The sequence below is a fragment of the Salminus brasiliensis genome, chromosome 13 (assembly GCF_030463535.1).
Source record: "Salminus brasiliensis chromosome 13, fSalBra1.hap2, whole genome shotgun sequence".
In the NCBI taxonomy this organism is placed as follows: domain Eukaryota; kingdom Metazoa; phylum Chordata; class Actinopteri; order Characiformes; family Bryconidae; genus Salminus; species Salminus brasiliensis.
In genome coordinates, this window is record NC_132890.1 from 3,306,385 (window position 1) to 3,328,039 (window position 21,655).

Below are 21,655 nucleotides of genomic sequence, written 5' to 3' on the forward strand. Positions count from 1 at the left end.
GCGCACTGCGTCCCACTACTGCGACTGGCCCGACGCCCTCTAGTGGCCTCAACGGAAAGTCTCATAATAATGGTGAGAATGCAGATGTTTATTTTGCTATTATAATATTTTATTATATATTATATATATTATATATTTTATTATATATATTATAATATAATATTTTTTTCTGTATTTTGATTTTTTTGGAGTACAAGTGAATGTAGAAGTACATTTCCGAACAATTTTATACTTAATACTTATAATAACTTAATCTTAATACAAAATAAAAAAATAAATAGAAATCCAGCGTCCAGGAGACAGATTCAGGAGTCAGGAGACTGGATCTTCAGTGTTGATGAGTTTATTGATACACACAGAGATGTACAACTCGATCGGTCACGGTCAACCAAGTCTGATTAGGGGTATTTTGAGAGGGCCTTATATACATTGGAAATTGTGGGAGGAGAAAGGTTGATGAAGAGGAGTTTAAGGAGGGGTAGGAGGGGGATGAAGGATAGGTCACTTGGAGTATCAACAATAGGGGGTCATAGTTATCACTTTAAAGAGGGGTAGGAGGTGGGTGAAGTTGAGGGGGGGTTGATGGTATACAAAGAGAGAGTGACCACTAAGATAACCATTTGATAACAAGTTGAAACCACATGAAAGTAATGTTAGAAAAGACCATATTTTCTCTCAGAATGAATCAAAATGTATACAGATATAGAAGATCCGTTATTATTTATCATTTTATTTTAGACCAAGATTGTATCAAAAAAGAGACAAATAGTTGTAGAATATAGAGGAAACTACCCTCACAAGCTTCATGTCCTATGGTGAAAGATCTTGCATTTACACATGTAAAATGTTGAGTACCCTTGGCCAAAAAGATTATTGTAATTTTTTTAACTGAGAAAGAGTGAACATGTCATCTGCAGCTCAGCTGCAATCTAATGCTCTTTCTTAACAGAGTAAACAAGCAAATAAAAAAGTGCAAAAGTTTGGGCACATTACAGAGTCAGTAAAACCCCCTTTGTCTCGAATCACAGCTTGCTAACACGTCTTCTGGATCTTGTCATGGGAATTTCCCCACTCTTTACTGCGCTCTTCATCAAGGACTCTACATCCGAGATATTCTTTAGTTGTCTTTCTTCACAGCTTGTTTATGGTCAAACTACAAATTGTCTATGATGTTGAGGTCAGGGAACTGTGATTTAGTTTTTTTCTCCAGTTGATGTGTCTTCAGGTTGTCCATATGGTGGTTTTGAGATATATTCTGAATCATTATTATTATGAGATATCCTCTTTTCAGTGTCTGCCTTTCCACAGATGGTTTGACATTTGCATCCAGGATTTGCTGGGATTTTGTGGAATCCATTGACATCATTTATGAGGCATGGACAGCTTTGGGTCAGCTGACAGGTCTTAATTACAGATGGTGGCATTTCCCTGAGGCCTAATTCACTAATCAAGGTCTGAGGCTTTGTCGAAGCACAGGGTGCCAAAACTTTTAAAGGCCACACTGATGAAAAAAGCTATAGCTACTCTGTTCTAACTGTGCACATAAATTTGCTGAAGATATTGTTTCTGTATAAGAAGCTATGAAGGTTGGGGTTGCTACTTCTCAGCATAAAAAACGGTGACTTGGCTGTGGCTCTTCTTAACCCAAGATATTTCACCATAGGACATGAAGCTTGTGAGGGTAGTTTCCTCTATATTCTACAGCTATTTGTCTCTTTTTGATACAATCTTGGTCTAAAATAAAATTACATAATAATGGAGCTTTTATATCTGTATACATTTTGATCCTTATAAATGCTTAAGGTGATAAACACAAATTATACACTGAGCTTGAAGATGAGAAATAAGGAGAGGGCCCGGCTTAGTTCATTTAAAGTTGGAACAAAATCTTTAATACACAGAAAAGCAAATATTACATGTACAAGTAAAAAAAAAAAAAAAGGGTTAAAAAGCATTAAAAGGTTGAGAGAACAAACAAAAGAAAGATGCCACAACATTGGAATTAATTTAGAAACTATCAAAACAAAACTTCACTAAAAATATAGATTTTCTTCTCCTGTGTTATTATATTACATTATAGCTGATTAACTTATTTTTAAAAACATTAATCAAGCTTCTTCAAAATGTAAAATCATAAACAACAAAAAAACTTTTTATTAATGGCAAACGTTAGGAAATGTGACAACTTCACAGCATAAAACATGACCTGCAGCCACTAAAATTCATAAAAACTGCCTACTAGTCTGTCCAAATTACCAACAGATAATGAACATATTGTTAGGCTAGACACATACAGTATCACATAGTGAGCGTCCACTAAAGTGCCATGAGAAAACAACGTCTTAGGAAAGGTCCAGTGAAGTAAACAGGTTCTGGCTGCTGAAATGAACGAACGAACAAACTAAGAAACATACAAAAACTCTCAGGGAGGCCTGCCTTGAGATTATATACACGATGTAAACGCATACTCACAAATTAAACATACTGAGTGAAATAATAGATTATATAGCTTTAGGAAATGCTGCTTTAAGAGGTCTCACAGATACCTTATTAACAAACCATCACACCACCATTACCACTACTTCTGCATCCTACAGGGAAATCAGTTAGACGGACATAAACATGGGGTTAAAGTGACAGCTGTTTTTATAGGCAAATTCAGTCCCTTTTCAGCCAATTAGAGTGTGCATATAGAGTGTGTATAACCAGGAGTAATGATGGGCTCTAAAACGTACACAACATGTAGGATGAGTCGATATTTGTGATTAAACCGTAGCGCTGATGCTCACAGTTAAAAACTATACTCTGATAATAGACAAACACTGAATACAGTATATTAAGTGAGAGGAAAGGACATATGCTTCTAGAGACACTCTGCAAAGTGAAGAAACGGGCAGGATTAATGAGAATTACTGGACTTCACAAAGGCACTAATTATTACGGGATGGTTTGTTTAGGCTGGAGTTAAAATAAACCACAGTGACTGTAATGTCATCTCGATACATGCGAGCCAGGTCGTCTGGCAGCGCCAGCATGGCCGACAGCCTCTCCTGATCCATCTCTCCGTACTCGTTGGTGCCGAGAGCATGGCGAATGAGGTGAGTGGCCGCATTCGAGTCAAGGACTGGTGTTGCGCGGGCCCGTCGCCGTAGCAACAGCTGGTGCATCTGTCCCAGACTCAGTTGGCGCTGGCTTGCAGAGACCGGCGCCTGCAGGTGGACGCCCGTCAAGTGCTCTGCCACCAGCCTGACTGCCTCCTCATTGTCAAGTTCATCCCACAAACCGTCCGACGCCAAGATGAGGAAGCGGTCCTGTGGACGCAGGCGGTGATAGGTGACTTCGGGCGTGGCCTCAAGGTAAGGTGGGGTGAGGTAGTTGGGCGGAGAGTACTGATAGAGGTTCAGAGCCTCCAAGTCACAGCCTCCGTTCTCCAACACGCTCTGCTGGAGCTCCCGACTCCACTTAAAGCGAACGTCCCCAAAGGCGCGCAACGGCATGAGGACCCCCAGCAGTCTGTCGTCTATGATGAGGGTCTGGTTCTCGCTCGCTGGGTGCTGGGAACGTACTCGCTCCAGTTCGGCGGTGTTGGCAGCATTATGGTCCAACGACAAAGGCAGAGCGCTCCAGTTCCCGTCACTCTCCTGCACTCCCAGCACGGCACGGCAATCTCCAGCATTGGCCACAAATATGCTCTCAGGCCCCACATGGGCGACACAGGCCGTGCAGCCTGCAAAAGCAGCCTGGACAGCTGTGTTACGCATAAGATCGCTCGCCAGCGGGACCTGGGCCTCCAGGGAGAGGTCCGTGTCCAGGCGCTGGAAAGCATAACTAAGAGCTTCATCAGGGCTCATTCCATCACCATGCTCTTCACTCGCGAGCAGCTCTTGCCAATAAACACGCAAGTGGTTGACATAGAGAGAAGCAGATTCACGGTAATTGTAGTCGTTGTGGTTCTTGTACCATTGCAGAATTGGAGGGACAGGTCGCATGGTCTCCATGGCAGCCTCCAGGTCCTCCAGGCCAGACTCCGACATCATGGCCACAGCCACGTAATAAGGCAGGCGCTCGCTGACGACCTGAGCGCATGCATGTCCACCGTGACCGTCAAAAACACCGAACATCATCCCCCGCGTCTGCAAGCAAGTGGCTGTACTGCGCCTGTCCTCCAGAGGAGAATTAGCTGCAAGCTGATTACTCTCAAACTTCAGCACAGGGCTGGGACCACCACGTCTGTCAAACTCTGGAACACGCACAGACTGCTCATTGGCACGCAGTAGTCCATCGATCTGCAGTCTGCCCAGCTGGAAGTCCAGTTCACGCGCAGGAGAAGAGAGCCCTTGCACTCTGCCTTGGTTTGAGTCCCCATCCGACCTTCTACCGCGAGAGGAGCAGGCCCGGGTCTGGGAGTGTAAGACTTTGAAATGGCAGGAGGACGGAAGAGCATACCAGGCAGGTGGGAAACAGATGGACGAACGGCTTCTGCCTACATGGCACAGCAGCCTTGTGCACATGTTAGCTGACATCACGGCCTGTGTTTACAGAGGACAAGCCTGGAGTTCCTACATTGGGAAATTCTGGAAAAACACAAACAAAGAAACAGTGGATTACTCTCACCACTTAAAAAATACAGCAGAAACTCAACGCAGGCTGCATTAGTCTGCATAATGGCAACTGAAATTAATCGCAGGTCACTTTGGAGCACTTCTATTGGTCCATTCATAATAAAGTTTGGAAACATTGTAAAGACAAACTGCCAGATTCAGATTATTTCAAATAGTGGTAAAAAAAAATAGGAATGCACCGATCCGGCTTTGTTAGTTTCGATACGATACATAAATGCATATCGGTTGATACCCGATACCAGTCCGATACCATTACTGAATTAATACATTGTATACCTTACCATGTGGGAGAGACTTAATTGTCAGCATATTATTTTCTCTAATATGTTCGAAAATGTGGTACGTTTAATAGTATTTAGACGTAAATTGTATTTTAAACATGGTTGGACTCAAGATGTAAAATATATATATATATATATATATATATATATATATATATATATATATATATATCACCATGTGGGAGAGACTTAAAGCATCATTACTTTATATAATATAACAAATTAACACCGATATAAATGTACTAAATTACCATTTCTCATTCATTCATTTGCACATTTAGTGCAGTCTCACACCAACAAATTAAAGCGAAAGGATCGGTTTCATGGATCTGCCTAATTGTCCGATACCCGATCCAACTGATTTTGTTAATATCGGGACCGATATTCGATACCAATATTGTATCAGTGCATCCCTAGTATAAATAGAGATATAAGGTTTTCTCCTGCAGCAACAATATACAGTACACTGCATTTGGTATAATTTCACCTACTTAATGAATTAATAAGAAAGGGGAAAAAAGGCTTGAGAGGTTTAATACAGGTCTAACACAGGTCTAACACAGGTCTAACACAGGTCTAACACAGGTCTGCTCAGTTCACTAGTAATGGATCAACACTGCTGCTGTGTGTAATCACTAACTAACGTTCAGCTCCAGCTGTAGTTATAATTTAAACCTATTGATGCCTTTAGACTTATCATATAAGCTCTGCACTGAACTCACCGACTTCACAACCAAGATCCAACGTTGGACCAGAGCAATAAAAGCGACCCTTGTCGGTTCGACGTTACTGAAATCTGTATAGAAAAACCCAAACGCGTTTTCTAGATAACGTTCACCCGGCACAGTCAGCTAACTACAGATCTACAGCTCTACAGATTTACAGATTCAGCTCAGAAAGGAGAGTAAATAAGTAGAGGCACAGAATACCAGTCCAAATCAATGAATGGCCGCTTCACCGGATCCCGTCAATCTCGCTTTGAGGAGACCACGCATTTCCTGGTGGCTTTTTGGCCCACACGGGCATGCGTAGTTAGTGACTGTGTAAAAACTGGAATGCTGGGAAATGTAGTTTCGGCGCCTGTGTCATTTTTTTTTTACAGGCTAAAGGCTAAATTGGAAGCGTTTGGATAGCGCTAGCTATAATCTAAGGTACTAGTAGTGAGTTCAGGTAATATTTAATGACCAGAAAGAATAATTTGAACATTCCCCACAGAAACATCCTGAAATTATAAGCTTAATGTGGCGCAATTTATTTTAAATAGCAAGTGCTAGCGAGCTAACCAGCTAGCTAACATTAGCCTGGTCTGTTGTCAGAACAGTTGATATAAAATGTGTTTATGATTGTCAGTATATGTTATTTTCTCTTATATGTTCAAAAATGTGGTACATTTAATAGTATTTAGACGTAGATTTTATTTTAAACCTGGTTAAGCTTGAGATGTTAGCTTAGCATACATAGTGCTAAGTGGCTAACTAGCTATATATATATATATATATATATATATATATATATATATATATATATATATATATAGCTATATAATTTGACTCTTTGGAACAGATAATGCACCATGTGTCTAATATAAATTTCTTCTTAATAATAATTACTATTATTTATTTAATATATTATTTATTGTTATTATGTAAAAATCTATATTATTTAGGATGGTTACCTATTAAAGTATTACACTGATGAATCATGCACCATGCCTAATGCTAGGGTAGGGCTAGAGGGGTAGAAAGCCCCCCAGCTGTGGAACAGAGGAACTGTGTTCGCTCTCCATCCAGTACTTTTGGGATGAGTTGGGGATGAAAGTTGCGCATGAGGTGGGATGCTGATCATCCACCATCCTGAACTCACTAACGCTCTTTTTGCTGGATGCAATCAAATCCTCACAGCAATGCTCCTCCAAAATCTAGTAAAAACACTTCCCTAAACAGTAGAGACAGGAGAGGCAGGATCATTTTTGGTACCCTTGATTTCAGAAGAAACTATGAAAGAGCAGATGTCCCAAAATCTTTCTCCATATGGTGCAGGTCTCAGTGTTTGTTTCCATTAACATTACTGTAATGTCATCTCTGTCTTTGCAGTTTTAGGCACCCAAGGAGGAAATATGAACAGTGGTTGTTCAAAAATGTCAAACGGTAAGTCAGTCATAATCATATATAGACTGCATTTATTATTGACTGATTAGCACACAGCGAGAGCTTTGCAGGTATCTACAAGGCATCAGTTGACACCTGTTTGTTTTCTAAAATATCAGATCACAGAGGACTGGTTTTCCAGACACAGATTATTCCCAGATTCTGATCGGTCATTATATAAACCCTTATAATCTGCTTCTGCAATAGTCAATTCTCATAAATCCAAATTGTTCAACGATGGTGACTGATCTCGGTAGGTAAGACTTTAAAGAATTTTTTCTTTAAAGACTTTTTAAAGATTTTAAACAATTAGAGCGAACATTATGATGAACATTTTGTTTGAACTTTGTTTTGCGGGTGGATGAATTTGAAGTATTAATTGTTCAGACAGCCCGTCCTGGAGGTTGCGTTTTATAACACTGCCTGTGATATCGCCATAAGGAAGTACACTGTCTGGCAATTATCTTTATGAATTATATAACCCTACAGGTGACAGGTGTGGGCAAGATCACTGTGTGATTTCCCTCCGGCATGAGCAGTAATTATGGATTTCGCTGTGACCTCAGATGTTTATTCAAACATATATTTGTTCTAGCAATCAAGACTGATCTCCGTTTATTACTCGAGTGCCTGAAGTACCAGATGAAATGTCCAGACTCACAGAAACAAGCCCTACTCACCATTGTTTCAATCTGTCAACAGAATGGTCAGTTTCACAGCATATATATATACAGTGTATGCATTTAAAGTTCCTGTTTAATACAGAGCTGTGTGTTTCTTTTGCATTTATTAGGACAGAATTTGGAGTTCTTCAAAGAAATTGGAGGCGTGATGTTCATCTACAACCTCTCCAGGTCCAGCCATTACTCTGAAGTTAAAGAGACAGCTCTTTTCACTCTGGGTTCCTTGGCGGAGTTTAATGGTGTGTGTCTGTGAATGTCTGCGTAAGCCTTCTGCTTGTATTTTGTGACGTTAAAGATGTTTCAAGTTGTGGTGGTCCAGAGTAACAGATTGGATTTGTTAAATGAAGAACAGCTTTAGTACTTAATTGATTCTGCTTTCCTCCAGTGTAACACCAATACAGTGTAAGTGCAGGTATACAACTGAAAAGTGACAGCTTGCCCTTTTTTGCAGAGAGCTGTAAACAGGCCCTGTGTACAGAGGAGACGTTCGGTGGCTTGGCAGAGTGCATGAAAACTGAAGCGTCCCCAACACAGAAGAGAGTGGCAGTATATGTGCTCTGTGTACTGGTTTCCAACAACAGTAAGATTTGCTACCAGTTGCATCATACCGAGTCATATGATAATAGGTATTTCAAGTAGTCATAGGTCTTGTAATCAGGGTGAAGGCCAATTCTCCATAGATGGGCTTTGTTTTGGGTGCTATTGCATCTGAGCTTGCACACCAGACATTCCAGTAATTCCAGAGTTGTGGAGATACTTCTGCTGCTCAGTGTCTGTTTCTAATTAGCGCTGATATTCTCACAGACGCAACACACTGCATTAAATGTACTTGCTTTTGTGTTTTAGGACAGGGGCAGAGCCTTGCGAAAGCTTCAGGGTGCATTGATATTCTACTAAAAATATTCAGGTACACAAACTTAACATCACACTCGTTACACAAGGTGAAATGTTGACTACTGTATCAGGACGTTAAAGGAAAGGTGCACCGACTAATCAGATTGACCCAGTTCCCCAACTGGCTTAAATGTAACTGAATCGGCATGTTTGATGTGAGCTCCTGAAGCTAAAAGTGATGAGAGTAGAGTCTAGTCATAGATTTAGCTTTGAAAGTCATAGGGTCAGTTTCCCAGAAAGGGATTAAGTCTAGTCTAGCCTAGTAAGTGTTGTGGTTGGTGTGGCGCAACAGATAACACCACTACCTGCCAGTGAGGTTCGATTCCAGGTCTGGGTGACTATGCTGCGCTACACCAATGGGCAAGACTCCTAACACTCCTCTATAATACGAGTAACCTTGTAAGTCGCTCTGGATAAGAGCATCAGATGAATGCCATAAATGTAAATGTAGTCCTGGACTACCTTGAAACCAACCTATAGTGTTATCCTCTATTACTCTTGTAACTCCAGTATAAACCTGATTTCACTTCCCCTGGTTTCCGGTTGCAATTCCATGCTGTGCCTATTGGATGATTCACGTCCAATAGGCCTGTGCCTGAATCTGTGTAGCATTGTTATATTTGTAAATATTTGTAAATAAACACATCAAATCTGGTATAAACTTGAATTAACATCAGTTATGATTTTTGTAGTTAATTGTACGTCTTGAATGGTAATGAAAATTGCTAATCAGGCTAGCTAGTTCGGACTCAGACCTGAAAACCAAAAGGGTATGCAAACCGAGCAATAAACTGTGTGGCTATTAATGAATTTAAGTTATTAATTGACTAAACTGTTCAACAATTATTGTAATGAAGAATGTTTATAATATCTCCTGAGTGTAGCAGACGTTGCTGCAGACGCAATACTGACCGGCGGTCCTTGGCAAGTGAAATTAGATCGGTAATGTAAGACTGTGCACCACACTGGAGTACCCTCCTGCACCCCTTTACCCTACCCACTCCTGATGCATCAGTTAATAACCAGGCCTATCTGAGATAGTACAGCTCTGAATTGGCCCAGCTGGCCATCAACATTCATAGACCATAATATTTGGTTGAATGTACAACTTGATGTCAGGTAACCAAAATTCAGTGTCTGATGCCAACTTCTAACTTGTCTATTTGGCGTAGAGTAGTGACGTCTGCTTATGTTGATATTTAGTTGTTTTGTTAAGTTGTGGTGTTAAGCAACGTCTTCCAAATTTTAATAGCGTCAAACTGAATTGAATACCAGCTTTTAGTAGTATGAGACATGGTGACCAAAGCTCAGCGTCTAGTCAACATCATAATCTTAATATCTTCTTGTCGTGACATTCTAACATTTTTAGATGTTGATATTTTGTTGGTGCCACATAATCAAAAATCCAAAGTCTTCCAAAAGTCCTGCGCTAACATCATATTGACATAGAATATCGACAGGTTGTGAGGTGGCCTGACCAAAACCCAACGTCTGTGAAACATCATGAAGTTAACTTAATTAATGTTTTTAGACATTGATATGTTGATGATTTTAAGCAAGTCATAGTGTTAAGCAACCAAAATCCAGCGACTTCCAAACGTCTGGTCAGCATCATAGTCTTAACATCTACTTGATGTGACGCTCTAACATTATTAGGTGTTGACAAACGTCTATCTAACATTGGAGCTTGATGTCAACACAGCATTGGTCTTTGACGTCAACCGGATTTTACATTTTCAACTAAAATTTTATGTCTAACGTCTAAGCCTAGGTGACGTCCGGTGCTTGCTGAAGGAGAATAACGTTGGAATGAATGAACCAGAATAAATTTGAGATGCTTGAGTTTTGGTGTCCATAAAACACGTAAAGCGTGGAGAAATTGTGAAGTCAAATTCAGAGTATTTTTGATCTCACAGCTGATTAATATATAGAACAATTGTCTAAATCAGTAAGATCAGGGGTGGTGAGCTCAGTCTCGCGAATGCACACACATTGAATGTTCAATGAGCGTATGTTCTCTGGGTCTGTTGTCAGGGATTGTTTTCCAGTGTCTGGTGGGCCTAATGAGCTGCTCCCGTTGTGGGCTTCAGTGTCCAGTGCTCTTTGTGGCTGTGTCAACAACCCCCAGAATGGTACAAACACACACACACACACACGCTGCCATGCATCAGAACTGCTGACGTAACGGAACCTAATCAGTGCTGTAAGATAAGAAGCAGGATCATTAACTCAGACTCTGTCTGGACCCCTGTCATCACTTCAATAAGCCCTTACATTATGGAAACAGCTTCTCAAAGAGGTAAGGTACCAAACACAAACACGCGTGTGTCTGTTTATTGTGTTTTCTATTTCCGTACCAGAGGAGAACCAGCGTGTGTGCATGTGTGTGTTCCCCTTGGTAAAAGCGTGGCTGCTGCAGGTGTCTGTATCCAAGGCAGAGCTGGCACAACCCATCTGCTCTTTCATCGGCATGACTGTGGCCAATAACAGTGAGTACACAGCACTGAGCAGAGGATGAAACTGTGCAGTGCAGAAGTGCATGATGTGGTGATACCTGCTGAATTGTAGACTGTATATACAGTCCTGTTAAAAAAATAAAGGACACCCCATAAAACCCAGTATTTTTTTGAGCATATTAAACATCTGGACGTTTGATCTTCATGTGATCAACACTGAGAGATGGAGGTAATCCAACTAAACTCACACACCTGAATAAACGTCTTTATTTATCATCATTTATAAAATAGAATTAATAGAAATGGTTTTTTTTTCATGAGGAAAAAGTTCAACCCCCCCACACATACATTTATTACTGCTTCAAATGTGTAGAATCAGACTCAGCTGCAGAACATCAGCTGCAGATGATCAGAACATGGTTGGAGAGGATTATTCTGGAGGAGTCTGGAGTCTTATTTAAACCTCAGACGTTTAGTCTGGTCTGATCTTGATTGATGATTGAAGTGAGGGGTGAAGAAAATCACCATGGCCAGATCCAGAGAGCTCTCTGAGACCTTCAGAAAGTTGAAGGCTGTGGATGCAGATTAGTCTGGGAGGGGGGTGTTCCACTGTCTGCTAAGTCATTTAAGAGCCACCAACATGACCAGGTTAGTCCATCCTAGCAAGTTTAGCCCAAGAGCAGCCCAAGGAGCTCTCCCCACAGTTAATGTCAAAGTACAGCATCTACCATCAGAAAGAGACCAAACAAGCTTGATGTTAATGGAAGGTGTACAAGGAGGAAACTCTTGCTAACCCCCAAAAAAGCAGGCCAAGACTAAAGTTTACCAGAGAACACCTGGAACACAAAGGCCAGGACCTCTGGAACTAAGTTTTGGACAGATGAACCTTGTATGTTCATTTACCTTCATTAAAATAAGCAACAGGTGTTTTCAGATGGATCAAGATCAAGATCATGGAATGTAATACCAAGTGTATGTGTTTGGTCCTTCTTCAGCATGTGCTCAAGAGTACTTTGCATCAGTTGGAGGGCTGATCACACTCACTGACACTTTGGCCAAAGTGGTGCCCCAGTGCAGAAACAATGGTACGGCATGCAAGCTTGCTGCTATGATCACCAGAACGCTTTCTGCCTGCATCGCAGACAATGGTAAAGTATCTGTACACATACACGCATGTGAGTGTAAACACGGTGAAGCAGGCGGTGTCTTTCTTTCTCTTTCTCAGAGGCTTTAGCTCCTGTTCTATCCAAGCTGCGGGTGGTTCCAGACCTCCTCCTGCTGCTGTCTAGCCCAAACCTCAATCAACGAGACCAACTGCCGGTGGTCTTGACTCTTGGGCATTGCACTGACGCTTGTGGTGAGTGTGGATGCATCTCTGTGAGCATGCAGCTGAGTTTTTGGTGCGATGTAAAGGAATTTAGCTTTACAAACCTGACTTTTAATCGGTCTGTCTTTTTGACGTTTTTGCTCTTTCTCTAGTGGAGCATCAGTCAGAGTTGCTGCTTGGTGGAGGGCTTCCCCTGATGATCTCTGTGCTGACTGACACAAAGGATGAGGAAGTCAGAAAGGCAGCTATTTTTGTGTTACATACCTGTAAAAAGATCAGTGAGTTACACACCCAGTCCTACGATTTACCTCTAATGCATCTCATCTTAACCACATTACCACTTAACCACCATCTCTAGAAACACACTGGCTTCTTTTTATTTTTAAAGCACTTTCTGGCCATATGCCATCGTACATCATAAATGATCAGACTCGTTCCAGTGATTGGATCACCCTTCAGGTACCAAGAGTTTTTACTGAACTGGGAAAAACTGCTTTTAGCTACCGTGCACCAGCGGGCTACAAGAACTCGCAAGCTCAGCTCACTGGTATCACTCAGTCATTTAAAACTCTTAGTCTCTACCCACATCCACTCAGCCTGCAACAGTTTTATTGGATTTTAGTTGACATTCTATATGATTTATATTTGTGTATAGTTTTTTGTGTTATAGGATATGTGTGTTCGTTTGTTAAAAATGTTATTTTGTGACTTATTAGAGAGTAAAATAAATAATGTAATTAATCTAAATAAGTATTTAAAAATCTAAAATTCTGCCAATTAAATGGTCACCCCTAACTCAGAATACATCAGACCCTTATTTACAATGTACCCGAGGCAATACATCAAATTAAAAACAAGAAATTTGTACAGTACAACATGGCTAAAACCTTTAGTTCATTTAACTTTCTTTTAGCATCTTTTATTTTATAGTGTTTTAGGTACTGCTTAACAGAGTTTCCTGTTTTAAATTTTCATTCATTCATTCATTCATTCATTTATTTATTAATGTAGCACTTAACATTTCATAATTTTTAATTTTTAATTTTTTTAAATTTTTGCTTAGATTAGAATTCTACTCTTAGATTTAATGATTATAATGTATCTTTTCTTTTGTGTCATGTTATACTGTACAAATTTCTTTAATTCTTTTTATTTTAAGCTATATTTTTTTGTCTTGTCTACATTATAGACAAGAATAGCCCACATTATAGACAAGACATAATTGCCAGAATATCTGTTTTTAAATCCTTATTATATTAATTATATTATTTATTTTACTTTCTGACCAATAAGTGCAAAGAATAAATAACACTTTTTACCAAGCTAATATAAATATACCCTCAGTTGACTTAAGTAAGTTTAACATTTTAAATCTGTATGTGTTTTATCCACCAGGGAGAAAACATGCTACATGATATAAATTTCTTCTTCTTAATAATTCTTACTTATTTAATGTATTATTTATTGTTATTATGTAAAAATATATTATTTAGGATGGTTACCTATTAAAGTATTACACTGATACTGCAGAATTCCAATATGAATGATTTTTCTCTCTGTCCCTTGCTCTTTCTCTCTTTCCAGCGGAGTCGTTGGGTGGAGTCACACTGGGTCAGAACAAGGACTGTGACTTGCAGAAACACTGGCAGTCAGCCCAGGAAATACTACAGAGGATCCAGCGTCTAGAAAAGCGACAGCTGGTTTGTGAGATGTTGTGATGTAGATATTGACATTTTTCATGTTTGCTGTTATTCTTAGAGAAAGTGGTGTTCTGTGGTGTGTTTCACTCAGATGGAGGAGGAGCAGTGGGGAAAGGATACAGAAAATTCTCCAGTTCTGCACACAGCTTGGCCTGTGGAATGCAGAGAGGAATTGTGGGAGGGCTCAGTGATGCGAAAGGTGAAAGGTCGAAGCCGGCTACATGAGGAGGAGTCGGATGGAGAGAACATTCTGCACATGTACACGACCCGTACACAACCTCCGGCTCGGCCAGTCGCCACCCAGACAATTCAAAACCTTGAGCCAATGGTGAACGTCTTTATATTTACGTTTGTTACATTAGTTTTAGAAGTGTAAAGCAGAGGTCCTACATGAAGAGATCTGCTGAGAGTGTGGCATGGTTATATGACAGTACAGTGCTGTGAAAGTTGGGTTGTGCAGCAGGACAATGACCTGAAGCACACAAGCAAGTGGCTCAAAAGAAACAGAATGAAGGTTTTGGAGTGACCAAGCCAAAGTCCTGACTCGAATCCCATTGAGATGTGGTGGCATCGCCCTAAATGGACAGCTTATGCTGGAAAACTTTCCAATGTAGAAAAAATACAAAGAAGAGTGGGTGGAAATTCACCCACAGCTTTGGTAAAAGTCTCATCGCAAGTTACTTGCAAGGGTGGCGCAACCAGTTATTATTATGTTTAGGGCCATTACTTTTTCACATGGGTGAAATACACTGATTAGCCATACCATTAGCATCAATGGTAAAGGGAAACTATTGATTATCTACAGTGGCTCCAATCAAGGGGTGGATCTACATATTAGGCAGCAGGTGAACAGTCAGTTCTTGAAGGTGATGAAGGTGTTGACGCAGGAAAAATAGACAAGCATAAGAATCTGAGACACTTTGTCAAGAACCAACCTGTGATGTTCTAGACAATGACTGGGTCAGAACATCTCCAAAACATCAGACAGGTCTTGTTGACCCCACCTCACAACTTACAAGATTTAAAGGGTGGACTGTTAACAGTAGTCTACCACAGGACACCTTCAGAGGTCTTGAGGAATGGTCAGATGTGTTGTGGTGGCACAAGGGGGTGTAGATTTTAAATAATAAATTAAATAATAAATGGAATAATCACTTAAAACATTGTGTGTTTACCCATGTTGTCTTTACCTTATATTAAATGACTTAGATAAAATTTAAATAAGACAAATATGCAAAAATATTTTTCACAGCACTGTATATGAATATGCGCATTCTATGAGTGATGCCATAGACGAATCACTTTTGGTTTCATAAAGGTGCAGAAGCCCTGTTGGTCACAGAGATGTGAAAGATGTAAGATTAAAGATTAAAATAAACAAAGGTTTAAAAGGTTCCTCACACTTACACATCTCTTCTACAATTAATTTTTTTTTTATCTTTATGAAACCGAAAGGGGTTCTTCCATGGCATCACTCAAAGGAACCTTATTAGCACTTTTTTAAAAGAGTGTGTGTTTGTGTGTGTGTGTGTGTGTTTGCAGCAGCGCGTTCGGAGACAGATCTTCAGAGACTTTGATAAGTCGCTGAGCTCTTCCCAGGTCAGAGAGAAACCACGGGATCTGAGAGAAACAGGGAGGGCAGGAACAGAAAGAAGTGTGCTACAAATGAGGAAACAGAAGGAGATGAAAAGGAGAGATGAAAGCGAGGAGATGGTGAAGATGAAAGCTCACCGCAGCAGAAGCACAGGCACAGGTACAGTCGACTGGACTAATGGACATCCCGACAAAGCCACATGCACTAAGTCACCAGCAGAAGGCGACAGAGGCATGCAGAGGTAACAGTAAAGTCACGTAATATTGAAATCAGCTTTTCTTCCAGGCATAAACACAGCTACACTACTACACACTAAACATGGTGTTCTAGTGGATATTACAGTATCATTGCAATATCCCACGGATTGTAGACTGCAATATGTATTATGAAAGAAAGATATCATCATATCAGGCTGATATAACTCTCACAGAGGCAGTAGAGCTTGCCTTGTCACTGCCGTGACATTTTTTCTGTGTTGTGTTTTTGTTGGGTTTCAGCCCAGATATTTTCAGACATCCTGCTCCCATGAAGCGACGCCAGCAGAGACAGGCTCTCTCTGAGGGTACACAACTCTCTGTCTAAAGCTTGTCTATCTGTAGTGTACAGTTATTTTTTTAGACTATTAAAAATGGTAAAGGTGTTTTATGTTATGAAACAGTTTTACCTTCTCTTGTATATTGTGCTTTCTGCCCAGATGAGCTGTCTCTGTGCTCTGAGCTGCTGGAGAGCGAGATTGAGAGGATCCTCATCACTCCAGTTGTTTCCAAACCCAGCAAGCTACGCTGTGCTGGTGTGTTTTTAGCTTTGTATTAGCTGATTATTGTCTTAATAAGGGAAATAATGATGAGGCCGTTCATAAACTCTCATGGTCCGTCTCCTCATCTGCCTCTTCTTTGCCTGCTCTGTGTTTCAGCTTGCGTGAGTGGTGAGGATGAGGTGGACAGCCGTTCAATGGAGGCTGTGATGCGCAGCTGCAGATGCCTTTGTGAGTTTCACCTGGTGCTGCAGCAGGCCGAGGATCACTTCAAGAGAGGTCTACGACGTGAGCCTGTCATGCACACGCATGATCTCAACAGCATGCGTGAGTGCAGGGCCAGTGATGCAGGTTCTTCTGAAGGAGTCTCCAAACATGGCAACGGTTTGGAGAGGGAAGGAAGAGTGGGCAACAGAGACAGGCTGAATCAGAGGGACACTATGAAATGTAAGATGCTCAAAAAGTAACTCATCTCTGATGTTGAGTGGCTGAGAGCGAGCGCTGATCATTAGGGAAACTGCTTAGGGGGTTTAGTATTGAAGGTAAGGACTGTGTGTTGGCAAGAACCTGGAGATATGTTACGTATCACGATCCAGGGATGACGATTTTTTAGGAAAACTGTCAGCACACCATCATCATCATCAACAAGGAAAGTTGACTATCCAATCAGAAGAGTGGGATTGGAAGACAAAGTACAATACTGCCCTCTAGTGGTCGGTGTTTTTTAAACACAACACAAAATGAACCACTGTCTGACACCAATCATTACATGCTCACTATTAATTAAATAATTAATACTGGGACCTCAGAATGTCCTGTGGTCCTAGTCTTGCTGCAGTGTGATGGTGGTCAGCAGCAGCAGTTTAAAAAAGAAGCAGTGGCTAGCTTCTTTTTCATGTCCAAGGAGACATGTTCTAGTCTTCCCCCTTCAGTTAGTTGGGGGCATTGCTAGTTATAGGGGGAGTTCACATGAAAAAGAAATAGGTAATTGGCCTTCCAAATCGGGTAGGAAATGGGGTAAAATTTGAATTTATTTATATTGATAAGCATTTAAAAAATCTATATTGTGTTATTTGAGATTCAATACAGTTTTGCAAATCATAATATCGTGATACTTCAATATATCAATATTTTCTTACATATTTTCTATTGAAGGCTGAACCATTTTTGACTGTATGTTGTTTTTCTTGCCCGCTTCAGCCCAACACCCCCCCCCACACACACTTATTTTCCTTTCCTTCTGAAATTTCCTTCTCTTTCTCCAGTCATAAATCTCACCCCACTGAAGAGGCCACGTGAAACAGAGGGTAAGAGAAGAGTTTCTTATTTCAAATATTACATTTTTCTTTTCTAAATATTGGACTCTGGAAACTGCATGTATATTTTGATTGGCAGAGTTTCGGGATAAAGAGCGATGACCATTTTTCTTGAACAGCTGCCACAAAAATGAAGTGTGTGTTGTGTAGTCATTAAGGGTCATGCTGTAATGCTGACGGTGTAAATGATGGAAGAACGGGAAGGTAAAAATGAATACATGAACAGAATTGGAAGAAATTGAGTGTTTTTGAGAAAAGGAAGACAAGCAGTGCAGGTTTCATCAAGTTAACAACGTCCAAGTTGGATCTGACCTCTGCTCAGAGTGCTGTTACTGGATACGCGTTCATTAAGACGCACAGGAAATGACCAGAAATTGCTCGCCGTGACCCATACTCATATTTTCACACACACTTTGTGAACACACCCCAATACTTTCAGCAAAATATCATAAAGAATCTCAGCTTTTATGGGTTGATTGCTGGGATTTGCACAATTCAAAACCCTATTGCCAATTCTGACACACACAAACACACACACACCTTGTCCTGAGGCTGTTTTAGGTTCCAGCCAAGTCACTGCGTGCCGGCATGCAGTTTTATACCTGCATGTACAAATTCACTTAATTCATAAACAGTGCGAGTTAAGCATATTGTAACATATTTTAACTTAAGATGCACTTGGTGGTGCATTGTAAGACAGTATAGTAATGGGTTATTAACTACAAGGTTGTAGATTCGATACCGGGTCCAATAAGCTGACACTGTTTGGCCTTGAGCAAGGCCTTTAACCTCTCCTCTTCAAGGTGCTGTAGCATGGCTGACCCTGAACCCTGACCCTGGCTTTCCAAGCTGAGAAATGGGAAGAGAAGAGGTTCATTGTACTGTACAAATATAAATGACAAATATGGCTCACACGCAAACACACACACACACACACACACACATTAAATTCCTGTTCTGCTGGAGAGAATGCACTCTGCAGGGTACTGTAATGCACAATTCTGCATTTTACTACTGTGTGTTGACTGCATGGTCTCCGTCTGTTATTCTACTAAAGGATCGAGCCACATCTGCTCTGCATTAAAATGGATGTACACAGTATACAGCACATGTGCTTCACTCACGTCCATGTCAACCATATCACATCCAGAACCTTGCTGAATGCAAATGAGTATTCTGTTTATCTTCACTGCACCACCTCTTTCTCTTCTGCTCTCTCCTTTTCAGGCTCAAACATGGAGAAGAGTGGTCAAACAGGCAAAGAGACTGTGAGATGTTTTATAATTGTAGAGGTTGAGTCCAGTTCGGATAACATTGTGTCATAGATAACTTACACTATATGGACAAAAGTATTGGGACACCTGCTCATTCATTGTTTCTTCTGAAATCAAGGGTATTAAAAATATTATATATTTTATTTGAAGTAACTGTCTCTACTGTCCAGGGAAGAAGGCTTTCTACTAGATTTTGCCAAAGCATTGCTGTGAGCATTTGATTGCATTCAGCAACAAGAGCATTAGTCAGGTCAGGATGTTGAATGCTTACCACCTCCCTTCCTCATCATCCCCAACTCCCCAACTCTTTCCAAAAGCATCATCCATCATTCCAGCTCAATGCTGGGGGGCTTTATACATCTCTATCCCATGCCTGGCATTAGACATAGTGCCTTTAGGTCGATGTTCATCTGCTCCAGAGAGTCCTATTCTATTGGCAGTACTTGTGCTGTGTTGGTGCATTTGCACATCAGACATTATCTGTGAGCAATGGGTACAACTTAGCTGCAGTGTAGCTGGATGCATTCATTAGAATAGGAGTGTCCACAAACATTTGGACATATATTGTGTGTTGTCTAGACGTATACAGTTAGTACAGGTTTGAGGGTGCTTAAGCTGTTGTTTGCTTTCCTCTTTAGTCTTCTGGCAGTCACAAAGAAAGGAAGAACTACTCCACAGATGAGCTGGTCTTCCTCAATAAGGGCGTAAAGCGTTTTGGTAACTCCTGGAACTCCATACTTTGGGCTTACCCCTTCCAGAAAGGACGCACCAACATAGACTTGGCCAAGAAATACAGGCAAGACGAAGAGAGCACTACATTACATGACATTCTGATTATGTGCCGTCAATACTGCATTTATGGGAACATCAAAGGAATAAGTGAATGTAGAGGAAACTGTTCAATTTGATTTACACTATGTGGACAAAAGTATTGGGACACCTGCTTATTCATTGTTTCTTCCAAAAACATCCTGCTTTTGTTAGAGTAACTGTCTCTACTATCCAGGGAAAGGCTTTCTGCTAGATTGTGGACTGAAGCATTACAGTGAGGATTTGATTGCATTCAGCCACAATAGCATTAGTGAGGACAGGATGTTGGATAATGATTACCACCCCACGTCATCATCCCCAACTCCATCCCCAACTCATCCCAAAAGTATTGGATGAAGCACTACCACTGCTCCACAGCACCAATGCTTGGGGCTTCATACCCCTCTAGGCTTGCATTGGGCAGCATGGTGCTAATAGGCTCATGTTTATCTGCTCCAGAGAGTCCTATTCTGTTGGCAGTGCTTTTCTATACATGGTCTAGACAAGCTGTGTCGGTGTGTCAGCCATCTGTGTCAGCAATGGGTGCTTATTAAAATAACTGAATGCATTCATTAGAAGGGGTGTCCACAAACATTTGGACATATGCCGTAAGTTTGATTTCTTTTTGATTGCATTAGACAATTATAATACTTTCTAACTACAACAGTTAGTGTTATGGTAACGTGTGTTTACTTGTGCAACAGTGGTCTCTGGTGAAGTCTACCAAAGCCCAGTCAGTAGTAGAGCACATATAATTATCTCTTCCATTCCATCATATTTCTGTGTTCTCTCTGTCTGTTGCACCCTCTTCCCCTCCCCACCTCTCTCTCTCTCTCTCTCTCTCTCTCTCTCTCTCTCTTTCTCTCTTTCATTCGCAGAAAGCTAAAGCAGGGCTTAGCTCAGGCACCGGACCTTCTAACACTGGATTCTGCTGAACAAAGAGTTCATTAGACAGGCGACATGGTCTACACAGTTTCAGCACCTGAGTTAGATTTTGTCTTTTTACTGTCTGTAACTTTTTACTGAATATTTCCAACGTTTCTATAAGAAATATTTAAAGAATTGAATATTTAAGTTGATTTGTTCCTACCAGATGCAATACTGGATGTCTTTGCGTTAAAGAAGAAGTGAGATGTTATTTTTTTTGCACACAGCAGAGCGTGCAACTTATTTAACCTTATTTGAATTAAAGTTTCACCCCTGGATCACATTATATAAAAGTTACTTTCTTAAAACTTTACGTAACCGCAAATGACTCCCTACTGCTTATCTACAGGCCTAAATTGGCTCCCACAGTGCAATTCAATGGATTTCAAGTGCATACACCGTTAAAAGCATAAGATCTATGAGGAACTTTTGGAGGTTCTTCAGTGTGCTTCAAGGACCCTTCAAGAAAAGGTCTTAGAGGACCCAGTCTTCAGGGCGGCAGCCTTTGCAAAGAGCTGAAGTTTATTCAAGGAGTTCCTCATAGTTGCATACCCAAATATAGTGGCCTAGGAACCTTAATTCATGTAGGTTCTTACTGAGGAATCTCAAATGTTCTTACAGGCACCTCTAAGAGCATTGAGGAAAGTATGAGCTCTTGGAGGAGCAACTTTTTTTTGCTCATTTTATACAGTGTGCAAAGTTATGACTATTGTTAACACACACACACACACACACACACACACACACACACACAGACAAAAAGAATAGTGAAGGAGGGGGATATTATTGTTGGGTGTTCTTAATAAATACTTTTTATATATATATATATTTAGGCTCAAGACAGTCAACTGGATGATGCCGTCCGCTGTT

The 21,655-nt window shown here is 40.7% G+C and overlaps 2 protein-coding genes across 3 annotated transcripts; one reads left to right on the forward strand and one right to left on the reverse strand.

Moving 5' to 3' along the window:
• Positions 1-1,972: 1,972 nt before the first annotated feature.
• pdp2 (putative pyruvate dehydrogenase phosphatase isoenzyme 2) lies at positions 1,973-5,903 on the reverse strand. 2 transcript variants are annotated; one of them, XM_072695207.1, is made up of 2 exons: positions 5,833-5,903; positions 1,973-4,574 (listed from the first exon to the last, which is right to left on the reverse strand). In XM_072695207.1, the coding sequence occupies exon 2, from the start codon at positions 4,521-4,523 to the stop codon at positions 2,931-2,933; it is 1,593 nt and encodes a 530-aa protein (XP_072551308.1). In that variant the 5' UTR covers positions 4,524-4,574; positions 5,833-5,903; the 3' UTR covers positions 1,973-2,930. The 2 variants fall into 2 exon arrangements, with proteins under 2 accessions (XP_072551308.1, XP_072551307.1); XM_072695206.1 differs by having other exon boundaries at positions 5,626-5,865.
• Positions 5,904-7,287: 1,384 nt separating this feature from the next.
• Positions 7,288-21,397, forward strand: terb1 (telomere repeat binding bouquet formation protein 1). The gene is made up of 20 exons (XM_072695812.1): positions 7,288-7,303; positions 7,646-7,756; positions 7,844-7,972; positions 8,185-8,313; positions 8,580-8,640; positions 10,662-10,759; positions 10,988-11,116; positions 12,079-12,231; positions 12,309-12,440; positions 12,563-12,688; positions 13,995-14,110; positions 14,175-14,438; positions 15,653-15,945; positions 16,202-16,266; positions 16,399-16,494; positions 16,618-16,905; positions 17,724-17,765; positions 19,002-19,042; positions 19,687-19,844; positions 20,737-21,397. The coding sequence occupies exons 1-20, from the start codon at positions 7,288-7,290 to the stop codon at positions 20,807-20,809; spliced, it is 2,520 nt and encodes an 839-aa protein (XP_072551913.1). The 3' UTR covers positions 20,810-21,397.
• The last annotated feature ends 258 nt before the right edge of the window (positions 21,398-21,655 follow it).